General features: G+C 40.2%; 1 protein-coding gene across 4 annotated transcripts in view; it reads left to right on the forward strand.

Annotated features, from left to right (window-relative positions):
* The window catches only part of LOC5571425 (voltage-dependent calcium channel subunit alpha-2/delta-4), a 206,598-nt gene extending 192,613 nt beyond the window's left edge, over positions 1 to 13,985 (forward strand). Inside the window, exons 15-21 of one of the 4 annotated variants that reach the window (XM_021845058.1) lie at positions 4,300 to 4,332; positions 4,602 to 4,703; positions 4,770 to 4,883; positions 4,945 to 5,092; positions 5,177 to 5,797; positions 5,857 to 6,022; positions 13,388 to 13,985. In XM_021845058.1, coding sequence (XP_021700750.1) covers positions 4,300 to 4,332; positions 4,602 to 4,703; positions 4,770 to 4,883; positions 4,945 to 5,092; positions 5,177 to 5,797; positions 5,857 to 6,022; positions 13,388 to 13,572 — 1,369 coding nt within the window. In that variant the 3' untranslated portion in view covers positions 13,573 to 13,985. The remainder of the gene's footprint in view (positions 1 to 4,299; positions 4,333 to 4,601; positions 4,704 to 4,769; positions 4,884 to 4,944; positions 5,093 to 5,176; positions 5,798 to 5,856; positions 6,023 to 13,387) is intronic. The other 3 variants (XM_021845059.1, XM_021845060.1, XM_001659627.3) reach the window with 3 other exon arrangements.
* The last annotated feature ends 596 nt before the right edge of the window (positions 13,986 to 14,581 follow it).

The following is a 14,581-nucleotide window of genomic DNA, read 5'->3' on the forward strand; positions in this document are numbered from 1 at the left end:
TTTAGCTCTTCAATTCACAACAACATGAGATTTTCACTCAAAAGGAAACACTTTCACTAGTCACCAGTTAATCATTGTCAAAAAATAAGGCATTTCGGCCAAAACTCTAATACATCAGCCGAAATGAACTATTCGAACGCAAAAAATATGACAGCTACACTTTTTTATCGTCCATTCGCGTACACATATTGCTGCTGTAAGCGTAAGCGTTACGTAATAAATGGACGCTGCCAAACGTGTGAAATGATTTTCACTTCCAGCAAACCAACCAAAATAGATACAATGCTCAAATTATCGCCAAAATCGTCGTTAGATTAATATAGTTTTAATCCATGCTACAGAAAACGTCAATTCGGTCACATGTTACATGTGTTGCAAGTTACCCATTGTGACGGTACGAATACATTCCAGCATCGTATTATCGAATAGTTGCGTGCTTACCGCTACGGCTATCTGGGCCGTAATATTTTCAGAAACTTCCTTTGGATTCCATAGATTAATTTTTTGGTGTGTTCTCAGAGTTGTTCATGAATAAATGACAGAAAATCTGAAAAAAATATTGCATAAAACGATTTAAGTTCCTAAATTATTGTTGGAAGATTTCCTGTTTGAATATTAAGAGAATTCGCAGTATTAATTCCGAGAAAAATCTACGCGACTTTTTTTAGTTAGTTCTTCAGAAGCTCTTTTCATAATTCTAGATGGAGCTCAAAATATGATGGTTGAAGGAATATCTGAACTGACACTTCTTATTTAATTTCTGGATTACTTACCGAAGAATTCTTGGAAAATTGTCAAAATCTTTTTAAGAAACTTTTGAAGAAGTCCTTGAAAGAGATTTTCTGGATAGAATTTTTACAAAAATCCCACGAGAACCTCCTGTTCAAATTTCTTAAATAAGCTTAGAGGTAATGCTCTGAGAAATTTCTTAGGAAATTCCTAAAAATTCAATTATCTAAGGTAGGATAGGAAATGCAAACTCATCAAGGCAAATTATTGAAAGAATCCGTAGAGGTATTCGTGGACAAATCCTATTAAGAGAATTGCATGGAGATATTATTATTGAAATTATTAATCGAATTCATGGCAATTCGTGGGATAACTCCTGTAGAAGTCCTTTGAAAGGCTTGTTAATTCCGTGAGAGTTCCAGAGGAACCATTTACTCAATAAAATTTCTAAAAGTATATCTTGAGTAGTTACTGAAGCTGTCCTTGGTGAATTTGACAAAATCAAAAAGTAATTTATTTTAACCTTCGGGCTGTCGCGCTGTTGTACTTTGTACAACAGTTGTGATTTATATGCTATCATTTTGCAACAAAGATATCTATCGACACCAAACCTAAATGTATTCCCGAAGAATCTTCTTAAGAACAATACTCGACAGTTTTTATTTACAGTATGACCCTTTATAATACGGTAAAATCAACAAATGTACATGGAAGTCGCATAATAATGAACGCACTATGTACGGTTCGAGGAAACCACAGTTTGAAACCGTCATATCTCGAAATCCAGATAATATAGAAACTTGGGGTCTTTAGTAAAGTTGTTCTGGAGGTGAAGCGCTATCTGATGGTACTTTATTTAATTCGGAATTTAACCGCTAGATGGTTCTAGTGGGCATGGAAGTTTTACTTTTGTTTTGCAGATTTTTCAGGATCCTGATCATTTAGAAGGATGTCGTTTTCGGCAAAGTTGTTTAGTAAGTTAAGGACTATCATTTTTCGAGCTAGTTGATTTAAAATATTGCCACTAGGCGGCGCTAGTGAGCATGAAACTTTTGTTTGCAGATATCTCAGGAGCCTAATCACTTAGAAAGATGGTGTCTTCGGCAAAGTAGTTTGGTAGCTCAAGGGCTATCATTATTTGAGCCAAGAAATACGATATTTTGCCATCAGGCGGCGCTAGTGAGCATGAAATTTTTGTTTTGCGGATACTGCAGGATCTTGACTTTTTAGACAGGCACCTTTGGCAAAGTTGTTCAGAAGCTCAGGGACTTCTGACTTCATTATTTTAATAAATCTCTAACTTTTAAGATTAAACAAAGAAAGAATTTGAGCTACTGAACAACTCTGACGAAGACAGCATCATTCTAAGTGATCAGGCTCCTGAGATATTTGCGAAACAAATGTTTTATGTTCACTAGCGCCACCTAGTGGCAACATTTTGAATCAACTAGCTCAAACAATGATAGTCCTTGAGTTACCGAACAACTTTGCCAAAGACGCCATCTTTCTAAGTGGTCAGTATCATGAGATCTGGGAAACAAAAGCTTAATGCTCACTAGCGCCGCCTAGTGGCAAAATCCCGAATTTCTTGTCTATAATAATGATAGCCCATAAGCTACTGATCAATTTTGCCGAAGACGTCATCTATCTAAGTGGTCAGACTCCTGAGATATTCGCAAAACCAAGGGTGTTGTACAAAGTACAACGCGCGACTACTCGCGTTACAAAAATTCGCACGACGACCGAAAGGTTAATGCTTTTATGGGAATTCCGGGTGTAATTCTTGAACGAGTCAGCATCTGAGGTTTCTCCTTATGCTCCAAAATGCTGGCTTTCTGACTGATAAGTCTGAATAGATAGGACATCTGGGATTTTATATGTTCCCGGCAGCGGTAAATAGTATCTTTCTTGTGAAGCTTGAATCCAGGAGGTTAAGCTTGGAAGTGTTTTTGCTAGGATTTGATTTGTTTTAGAGTTGGGCAAAACGGCTCATTTTAGTGAACGGATCCGATCCGAATCACTCATTTTAGTGAACCGGACCTTTTGAACGGTTCAGTGGCTCAGCGGCTCTAAAAAGAAGAGCGAACGGAAAAATCGGTTCACTTCCTGTTGCGCGACATGCGTCGCTCCTTTCTGATCTTTCTCTCTCATGTTTTGTACATTCTTCCCCAGAAACTAACGATACACTCGGTCGGCACTCTACCCGAACCGAAAGCAAAAAATGTGCTGTTTGTCTGTCTACGCTGAGAGCACAGAGATCACGATGCAGTGGAAAACTGCTAGCATGTGTGGCGAATAGAATAGGGGAAAAGAATCGGTTCATTCTTTTCCGGGTCACTTTTTATCTGATCCGAGCTGAACAAATAAACCGACTCTCCCCAAAAACGAGCCAAGGATCACTCTAAGCTTAGTGTTCTTATTAGCTCTTCCATAGTTACTAACTGGAAGCTTCTTTTCCAATTCTCTACTGGCGGGATTTTAACTCGCATCCCTTAAGACCCGAGTATAAATCTATCAAATTTCAAAACCGATTAACTAGTTTTCTCCGCTAAAATCAACAACATGAAAACACATAGTTCAATACTCTTTCTTCATAAGATCTCAACTGACATGATTGATTTCTTTTCATCGATCCTCTCTTTTGCCAATTTCATCAAATTAAAGAAGTTTCTAATATATCATATTCATGAAGCAAGATGTAGTGAATCTTTATCTAACAGCACAAATTATTTAAAGGAATATTAAAAATGACGTCCATCTTTTTTTTTGGTTTTCTAGATCCCCTTCCCAGAGCAGTTTCGATATTTGCTCAAGTTTTATTTAGACCTTAAGCATGGTCTACGACTGTTTTGTTGACCAAAATTTAATAATACAGTCGACTCTCCACATCTTGATGTTCTACATCTCGATATCTCTCCCTATTTCTATGATTTCTTAGGTCCCCTCATTCTGCATTCGATTTCTCTCTCCATATCACGACATCCTCCTTATCTCGATATCTCCATATCTCGATGTGTTCCTGTTGATTTTTCGTTCCCAATTTTCTCTCTGTATGTCAATATGAACAATATCAAAGGTCAATATCAGACCAAATTTTTGAGATTCAAAACAAATTAGGAATGTGGAATTACGTCTGATTGTATATTGTTTTTCTAGTAACGGAGTGATTTTCAATCTAGTATCCATTAAAATGTTGTTCTTTATCTCGATCTCTCCCTACCTCGATGGTCCCTTCGATATCGAGATGTGGAGAGGCGACTGTAACGTTGTCGTTAAATCAGTTCTTTCTGTTACCCTGTCGATATGTTTATTCTGATCTTACCCATAGTCTACGCAAAATTTCGTATTAAATCTCATTCCAAAATAAAATAAGAGCTCTATATTTTGAAATACAGTAAAATACACTTAAGTTAATTCAACGATTGATTCAATCTTGCAATTTAGAGTTTTAGACAGCACTCAAGTGTACCCATCACTAACCTACTGCACTTTCAATCGTTGCACTCTCTTCCGTATGCGCGCGTGTTTTTTCGTTACTCTTTTCTTATATATTTGAATATATTTTGTTAGCCCAATCGCCACATTGATGGCCTTATTGCACAGGTAAAATCGCTAGACTTGCACTTCCGGTGATTCTTTTTCTTTTCAGTAGTTTATTGGCCTTTTAGTTTTTTATACACGTTTTGAAAGAGTAAGTATGAACAGGACCATCGAAGGATTTTTTGTAACTGTTTACTTTAAAAGGTCCAAATAAACATTTGTTATTTCTGGTCCATGGAATCTGGCATCAGAAAATCGTGGTTTATGATCGGTTATTAGTAAATCATTATTGATATATTATCTTTTTCTTTGTGTACTGTTCAACGTTTCAGACAAGGAATCTCGATGTTCGACGTGCAAACAACGTTCGTAGCAACACGGTCTGGATTACTTCGGTGGTTCGACCATTTGCCTCACAGCGACAACTCCGAACCGTAAGGCATTTCTTGGACATCATACTGGATATTTTGAAGATATGACCTTTTTTCATCATTTTTCAGTCACTTCAGCGAGACAAATGCTCGGGCGATGGATATGAGCTGGTATAAGCGAGCTGTCGATCACTATTCTATCGAACCGGATGGATTTGTGTTTAGCGTGCCTTTCGATTCTGGGTAAAATAAAAACGATTACCCAGCCAAACTTCTGCTATATTTTGTGGTTTTTGTGATGCAGGTATTCTGGCAAAAATAGTTCAACGCTAGTCACGGCAACTCACGCTCTTTTCATCGACCATCGAGGTCATAAAGCTCCAGCAGCAGTTGTAGGGTTACAGTTTCACCATGAATCGTTAGCAAAGCATTTCAACATGATAACATCAAGTGTAAGTGTATTTGCAAATTCTATGAAACATTCTATTCAATCCTGCACTGATTCCATGATAATGACGTTCACCCGACCCTTTCAGTGCGTCAATACGGGCTCTTCCTGTAAAAAGAACTGTGCTTCCGATGAGTTAGACTGTTACTTGTTAGATGACAACGGGTTCGTCATCCTGTCTGAACGAAACGAGCACACCGGGAAATTTTTCGGACAAATCGATGGAACGATCATGGATTCTCTTGTTCAGGATCGCATCTACCGCCGGATAGCTTTCATGGATTACCAAGGTATCTGTTCGGATCGAGACAACCCCTACACGGCAGCAGGGGAACCACTAAAACCGATTCGTCCTATGTCTTGGTTGTTGAAATATATCGTCTCCTTTGCCACCTACTGGCTGTCGATCCTGCCAGCCCCAGTCGCTTCCTGGCATCAGAGTAACAGTTACTACGATACTGACAACGACTTCGAAGAGGTATATGAGTATGAAAACAACTACGAAATGCCAGCGGAGCATAATCCGTATGACTTCACGACGCCGGACTATGAACTGCATTCGACACCGATGCCGCATAGGTCTCAAGCTACGTCCGGACCTCGGGTAGTACCCGACCCAGCCCATGCCAGACCTTGTGATCTCAAAACTGATTTGTACATACTGCAACCGGATCGGTTAAATTCTAGTGGGCAGAACAATCCACTCAAGGTACAGTATTCCCAGTTGTAGCAACATCTGCGACTTCTAATGAAAATCGCCAATTTCAGGGTAAACTTACGAATTGCCACTCCTCGGGTTGTGAGCGACCTTTCAGTGTGCAAAAAATCCCGCACAGCAATTTGATTCTACTCGTCGTGGACGTGCTGTGCCCGTGTGGTTCCAAGCAACTGGACATTGAACCACAGGAGGTGCATGGCGGCGCAGGTAAGTTAGGTAAAGAACGAATCGACAACTTATTAAGGCACCGCTTGACATCTGAGGCACATCTAAGTGTTTGCTATTTCTATTGTTTTGCTAAATATTTTTGAGAGTGTGCTATAATGCACTTGAACCACGCCTCTTTTCTGTTTTTTAAACTCGTCAATTGAGCTAATCTTTCAAAACATGATGGACGTTATGATGTGGTGTATTAAGTGACAGTATTTACAGTGATCTCCATTATAATGAACTCAATTAACGGTACACTCTATTGAGGGGCATGTAGCATAGTGGATTTGGCATAATAGGAAGTAGAGCTGAAAAAAATCTTTAACTTCGTTTCGAAAATGAGCAACAAATTCTTACTTGTTTTTAATTATGAATCGTGGTTTACGGCTAACCAGCCGAGTGGAAGTTTAACAACTTCTGCGTTCATGAGTCCTCTCATGGCGTAGTGGTTAACGCGCCCCAACTAGAGATCGGGGAGTCGTGAGTTCGATTCTCACTAAGAAGACGTGTAACTTTTTCACAAATCTTCATATCAATTTATCCATCTAATCCAATTGCAAATTATATGTAATGTTTCGCATTTCGGTAACAAATTCTTTTCAATTAAATGTTTCCTGAACAGATGTAACATTGAAAAAAATTACACCTATCACTTATTTAATGATCATTTCTTATTTGCTATGTTTCAAACCTCACATCCAGAGGAACGTGCATAGTTTTTCTTAGTGTCTTACGTTTCACACTACTGCCGTCTGCAGGTCTTGTTGCACAAACTGTGTTTAGTGCTCACCAGATGATAGTGGTGTAAATTGGGCGATGGATTTTAATGGAATTTGTTCTAATTATTACGTCTGTTTATCCGTGGTATCTCATTCGTATGATTGAATATGTTAAACTTTTCCTACTTGATACGTCTAGTGCTTGGTGACTCTTTACGGAGATGAACCAGCCTAGGGCTGAAAATCTCCTTAATAAAGCTATAATAATAATAATAATTGGTGACTCGAATCGTTCACGAAGTTGGACCAATGTTGGGTCGACAAGGACTTCCAGTCGAGTCAAGGTCGGGTTCATGATGTTGGTCCGATGTTGGTCCGATGTTTGGCCAATGACAGCAATGTCGAATTTTCTTCTGAAAAACATAACATCATCACAGCTGCCAATGTGACAATTCGAATGATAGGGAAAGTGTACCAGTTATGGTTATGGTGGTTTCCTATGTGTTTCTCGAAAACTTTCACATTTTGGATATTTTTCAATGTTTTATCATCAAGATATATCAAACTACTTAAACACACGGAATGATTGAAAATTATACGGTAATAAAATTATCATGTATGGCGAATTAGGGAACCATTATGTCCATAACTAGTACACCTACCCTACATGTTACTCGTCCGTCATGGTGGCTCTTGAGTGATGCAGAGGCTATTTTAAGAAGATAAAAAATGAAAATAATATGGAAAATGAGTGTGGAAAAGTTTTGATAAATATTTTGTTAAGATATTGTGAGATCAAAACAACATCCAGCAAGTTTATTGCCTATCCAAACTCAATATCAAAATATGATCTGACAGATGTCGAAGAATGAAAACATACAAAAGTTCGGAAACAACTGGAGTATGATGCAAATAAGAGCATTAAGTTCTTTGTTTTCTGCTGCTCTTACAGGTTGTTCCGGCCTCGAATTGTTCTGCTGCCCGATTTTGCGGACGAATGTGTTTTTTTTTTTCATGTGAAACGACTAAATTTGAACTTGTGTGTTTAGCTTTCGCTGTATAATTTTAAATGTGTTTGAAAAGATGTCAATACCAGTTTAAAATATTTTATTCCCGTCTATTTAACATTTTTTCCGTCTGCCCTAGATTTCAAGACAAAAAATCAATTGATTTTGAGACTTTACAACTCTGATGGGAACTAACATGGAATTACTCGTATGCTAGCCATACAAAAAGTTTGGCAATGTAATTTGTTGTAAGGTCAATAATTCCCTTTTTGTAAATTTTGAATACAACAGAAATTGCAGGTCATCCAGTAACTCCCTGAAGCGTAGGCCATCAGTGCTATGATTCTACCCCATTACCCCGAATCCCATCACCCCGAATGCCATTAACCTGAACGCCATTACCCCGAATTCCAAATCCCCGAACGACCCATCACCCCGAATGACATTACCCCGAATTCCAAAATCATGGGGAAATGTCATCAATATCATCATGTCAAGATAATTGTAAATTCGGGGAAATCGCATTCGGGGTGGTGGAATTCGGGGTAATGGTACATTCGGGGTAATGGAATTCGGGGTGATGGCATTCGGGGAAATGGCATTCGGGGTAATGGGGTAGAATCCAGTGCTATCGGTGATCTTTTGAAGTTTTTTTTTTATTTACCACCAGGGATTGATTCCAGAGAAAAACTCAGCAATCACAGAAAAATAATATCGTCTTCGCAAGTCTGGTCTCAGGTTACAACTAGCGAAACATTGCCGATCATGGACCGCTACAGATGGAATGTTCTTCTTTGCTTGCTTTGATCGTGCTTCAAAATCAATTGACAACAAATTATGCAATGCCTGTGAAATACAGATTCTGAAACCTTCATACAAGTAAAAGGAATAATGTATTAAGTTGTAAATATGATCAAGAGCCATGGACATAATTATTATTTATTTATTTATTTGGTGTTATATCAATTATCTTGATAAAACCTCGCCAACAATATTTCGCCAGTTCACTCGATTCATGGGCTTCTCTCCATCCTCGACTGCGACCCCACGGTGTGTTTCGTAGATCAACTTTATTACAAAAAAAATAGGTCTGAAATTTCGCCACAATAAAGTCTAGGTCTCTCGCGCTCATTTGCTGCAAAAACCAAAAATATCGGTCAGGGGGTCTATTTTTTTTTTGATTTAGAGAGACTTGCACATATGCTTGTATTTGCATATCTATGTGTTTATGAACATTGGGGTGGTTCAAAATTTAAAAATGTTTGAGAATCCAATCTCCCATATGTTCCTTGTCATCCTTACTATAAAAATAGTGTTCTGTGAAATCTTCTGCTTTCTAGATGGTGATTTAAAGGTGGGCCAAAGACAATAGGTTTATATGGAAATTACTATGAAGAAATGTTGAGATATGTTCCAAACGCACTTGTACTGTAATGTAAGTACAAACTTATTATCCCATTGTAAAAATTCATAATTCAAACTATTTTAGTTTTTATTTTGGTCTGTTTATTTGCTTAATAATAACAAGCTACACACTCGGTTACCAATGGTTTTTAGAGTGAAGATACATTGAAGCCAAACCTCTAATTTTCAAAAGCACAAGTCTAGAGAAGCATACAACCGGTATCTTACTGGTCACTCGCTGGTGACGACCAATCAATAAAATGTTGTCAGGTTCTCTAGATTTGTGCTCTTGAAAATTCGAGGCTTGACTTCGATGCATCTTCACCTTAGGACTACATCATAAGTTATACGAGAAATATTTCCTAATAAGTTCTTACATCATTATGACCAATTTAGGTACGATTTTCAAGGGCTTTCGTGGAAAATAATCAAAATGACGCTTGAGACAGTTTTGCGATTATGCGTATATAATATGTCATTTATGCTTATTGTAGCTCAGAACAACCTTACGTTCTATGCCAAGGTATTCAAATGGTTTGATCATGCAATTTGTCCCGTATCTCCATACGTACAATGCAATGTGCGTCGGTACAACATATCCATAAATACTTTACACAAAATAAAAAAAAATGTTCTGGACTCCCTGACCGATTTGTTTGATTTTGGTTGCAAAAGAAAGAGTAAAGTCTAATTGTTTTTAGTTTGAAATTTCAGACTTACCTATTTTTTTTTGTAATAAAGTTACTTCACAAAGACATCGTGACCCACGCTCGCCACATCGATACGCACTTGATCCGCCCACCTAGCTCGCTGCGCCCCACGCTTTCTTGTTCCGACCGGATTCGTAGCGAACACCATCTTTACAGGATTGTTGTCCGGTATTGTTGCAACATGCCCTGCCCAGCGTAAGCTTTCAGCTTTAGCTACCTTCACGATACTGGGTTCGCCGTAGAGTTGAGTGAGCTCGTGGTTCATCCTTCGCCGCCACACGCCGTTCTCCTGCACGCCGCCAAAGATCGTCCTTAGTACTTCGCGTTTGAAAACCCCAAGAACTTGCAAGTCCTACTCGAGCATAGTCCACGTCTCATGCCCGTAGAGGACTACCGGTCTTATGAGCGTTTTGTACATCGTGCACTGTTAAGTCCAGCTCTCTGCATGACGTTTTTAAGCGCAATATTGAACAAAAGACACGGAAAGTCCGTAACCCTGTCATAGTCCCCGCCGAGACTCGAACGAACTGGAGTGCCCGAGATCTTCACGCAGTTTTGTCACCGTTCATCGTTGCTCTTATCAATCTTGTGAGCTTCCCGGGAAAGCTGTTCCAGTCCATGCTCTTCCATAGGTCTACACGGTCAATACTGTCGTATGCCGAATGGTGCGTAGGGACCTGGTACTCACGGCATTTCTGGAGGATTTGCCGCACAGAAAAGATCTGGTCCGTTGTCGAGCGGCCGTCGATAAAACCTGCTTGATAACTTCCCATGAACTCGTTTGCTATAGGTGATAGACGATGAAAGAGAATCTTAGACAGCACTTTGTAGGCAGCGTTTAAGATAGTGATTGCACGATAATTTTCACACTCCAGTTTGTCACCCTTTTTGTAGATGGGGTATATAACGCCTTGCTTTGACTCTGCCGGTAGCTGTTCCGGCTCCAAGATTCTGACAATCAGTCCGAGGCAGACAAAGCAGCTAACTTCTCAAGGCCCATTTTGATGAGTTCGGCTCCGCTATCATCCTTGCCAGCGGCCTTGTTGTTCTTGAGCTGTTGAATGGCATCCTTAACTTCTCCCATAGTGGGAGCTGGTTGGTTTCGACTGTCCACAGTACTGACGTTGCCATCACCTTCGCTGCCTCGACCTTCTATACCTATGTCCTCTGCGTCATTCAGGTGTTCATTGTAGTGCTGCTTCCACCTTTCGATCACCTCTCGTTCGCCCTTCAAGATGCTACCATACTTATCTCTGCACATTTCAGCTCGCGGCATGAAGCCTTTCTGGGATACGTTGAGCTTCTGATAGAACTTCCGCGTTTCTTGAGAACGGTATAGCAACTCTTTCTCTTAGCATTCTACCACTTCCATGGCGGCGATTTTTGTCCCGGAATAGGCGGGTTTGCTGTTTCCGCTTCAGTCTGTACCGTTCCACGTTCTGCCGCGTACCCGCGCTGCATTCTTCTCCTCTAAAACCTCCTGGCACTCTTCGTCGAACCAATCGTTTCTTGAGCTCCGTTCCACATATCCGACAATGCTTTCGGCAGCGTCGTTAATGGCTGCTTTGACTGTCCTCCAGCAGTCCTCAAGAGGGGCCCTATCGAGCTCGCCCTCATCCGGCAACGCTGCCTCAAGATGCTGCGCGTACGCATTGGCGACATCCGGTTGTTTCAGTCGCTCGTGATTGTACCGGGGCGGGCGTCGGTACCGTACATCATTGGTGACGGATAGTTTTGGGCGCAGTTTCACCATCACCAGGTAGTGGTCGGAGTCACTGTTACCGCCACGATAGGTTCTGACGTCGGTTATGTCGGAGAAGTGCCGTCCATCGATCAAAACGTGGTCGATTTGCGATTCTGTCTGCTGAGGTGATCACCAGGTGTACCGATACGGGAGGCTGTGCTGGAAATAGGTGCTACGAATGGCCATGTTCTTGGTGGTGGCAAAATCTATCAGTCGTAGGCCGTTGTCGTTCGTCAGTCGGTGGGCGCTGAACTTTCCAATCGTCGGTCTGAACTCCTCCTCCTGGTCTACCTGAGCGTTCAAATCTCCTATGATGATCTTGACGTCGTGGCTTGGGCAGCGGTCGTACTCGCGTTCGAGCTGCGCGTAAAATGCGTCCTTGTCATCATCAGTGCTTCCGGAGTGTGGGCTATGCATGTTGATTATGCTGAAGTTAAAGAATCGGCCTTTGATTCTTAACTTGCACATTCGTTCATTGATCGGCCACCACCCGATCACGCGCCTTTGCATATCACCCATCACTATGAAAACTATTCCCAGCTCGCGTGTGTTGCCGCAGCTCTGGTAGATGGTATGATTACCTCTAAACGTTCGCACCAATGCTCCTGTCCAGCACACCTCCTGCAGCGCTACGATACCAAAACCGCGAGTCTTCAGTACATCGGAGAGTATGCGAGTACTTCCAATGAAGTTGAGAGATTTGCAGTTCCACGTACCGAGTTACCAATCGCAATGAGTACTTCCATAGTTATTAACTGAGAGCTTTTTTTTTGCTTAAGTTGCCCTTATCGTGTAGCAGATACGATTATACTCTATGTCCAGGGAAGTCATGGAAATTTGCATTAAGAAAAGATATTGGACCTTCCGGGAATCAATCCCAGACACCTTCAACATGGATTTGCTTTGTAGCTGCGGACTCTAACCACTCGGCTTAGGAAGGCCCCTTTTTCGAAAAGTTCTTACAGTGAATAAAACATAATCTGAACAATTTTTAAGAACGATCATAAAAATAAGATAAACTACAATCTCAATAGTGATATAAATTGTTTCTCAATAATAGTTTTTGACGAACAGCAGTATGAGAGATATTTTCTGTTACGTAGTGTTGTATTGTGAAGCTCGTATTCTTTTCCAGCTAGTGCCGTATGGCTATAGTTCTACAGGCTCTACCAGATCTCAGGGTAAAGGATCTTAACAAACTCTAACCCCGTGGTATATATCAAAACAATGAAAATGCAGCAATATAGCGCTGATCTGTTGCTTGTATGCATCAGGCTATCTATCAGCTGGATAGAAGATATGAGTTACGCTCAATTGAAACAGTGTGCTACATCAACCAGTGCCTAGCACATCTTAATAGTAAAAGGTTATTTGATGAGCACCAAATACATTGCGGGTCATACCACAATATTACTAAATAACACAGCGATGATATTTTTGAAAACAGCAATGGACTCAGCAACCTTTAATTAGGTGAATAGCGGTATTCTTCTGCTTGAGACAAAAACGTGTTCCGCAGTGTAATGGAAGCAGTGGTTGAAAGACTCTATAGATGAGGGAAAAAATGCAGTGGAAATGCTGTTATTATACGTATATGCATTAGTAGTGTCTTGTAATGCCTATATACATTTCCTATGCTGGTTTGAGTAACATCCAATGCTCGTTGAGGTGCTGGCTTAATATATTTATATATTTTATTAAACTTTGGATCATGTTTGCTTAGTTTGAGAATGTCTCTATCCATACACAACTAGAACATTATCCAATTGATTGTTTCTCTTTCTCAGGCGCATGTGGAGTACGGCGGATGGCCAAGGAAAAGATGCTCCGGAAGCGGCCGAATCGCTGCATCAGCTACCATCCGGAGGAAATCGAAATCAAACAGTGCGGTACTGCTACCGGCCTTTTCCGAGCGTCAATCTTCTCGACGATAGCAACGTTTGTGCTGATATGGGTTCTCACCAGTGTGTGATAAAGCACTTTTATTTTCTTGGTAGCTTACTAGACCACGACAAGTACTACGAAACTCGACTAATTCTAGCCCTAATCAACTGACGAATCCCCGCGGAAAAAAAAAGAAGTGTAGCCAGCATAATCGAGTGCAGAACAAACCTAGAAACAGACATCAACGTCAAAAGAAAGCAAACAATTGGCTTATCCGAGAAAGTGTTCATTGGCCAAGGGTATTTTTTACATGAACGTTATATTAGATGGTGTAAGTTGCAAGCCAAAATCGATGATTTGTGGTTGTTTTTCCTATTTTTCGAGATATAATTGAGGACGAGATCTGCAAGTTATTAGCCAGGAAGATGTTCTAGATGTATACACATTAACACTAAACCGGTAACAACAAACGATTAAACATCAAGTTCCGACTAACGATAATCGAATAACTACAAATCCCACGCAGAATCTATGCCACCAGTGTTAGACTGATGCAGATCGCCAGAAACTCACTAAAAGTTGAAGCCTGGTTCAGAACGAAATTGGCCAAAAGCACGAATCACTCAAAAATGTGAATGCTGCACTACTGTCTCTAGATAAACCAAGCGTTAAGACGACTCTAAGCGGAAGAAAACCAACTTAAACGTAATGGACAATACGATGTTTAAAACTCTAGCAACTATGAAGAAAACTGAATCAAATTTGAATTTTAAGGGCTAAACAAGCAAGAAAGAAAAATACAACTGTCTGTGGTACGTTTTTTCGATTTATTGATCACATTTTAAGAGTAAAAAAACGTAATTAAATTCTATTCGTGAAACACATTGTTAAGGCAAGTGAATAAAAACACCTTACTCTATTTGTCGAAACGGAAACTATAACAGCAACTTAAAAAAAAAATCACCAAACTATGACACGACACAGGAAGGGACAGGATCGCTCCTGTCTGGTGGTAGCGGGGTAATACGGAGGGAACTGTAAGATATAGCATTGTATAGGAAGAGCGCAGATTTTAGAACTGTATAGTTACTAAATAA

Source organism: Aedes aegypti, chromosome 2 (genome assembly GCF_002204515.2).
Source record: "Aedes aegypti strain LVP_AGWG chromosome 2, AaegL5.0 Primary Assembly, whole genome shotgun sequence".
Classification (NCBI taxonomy): domain Eukaryota; kingdom Metazoa; phylum Arthropoda; class Insecta; order Diptera; family Culicidae; genus Aedes; species Aedes aegypti.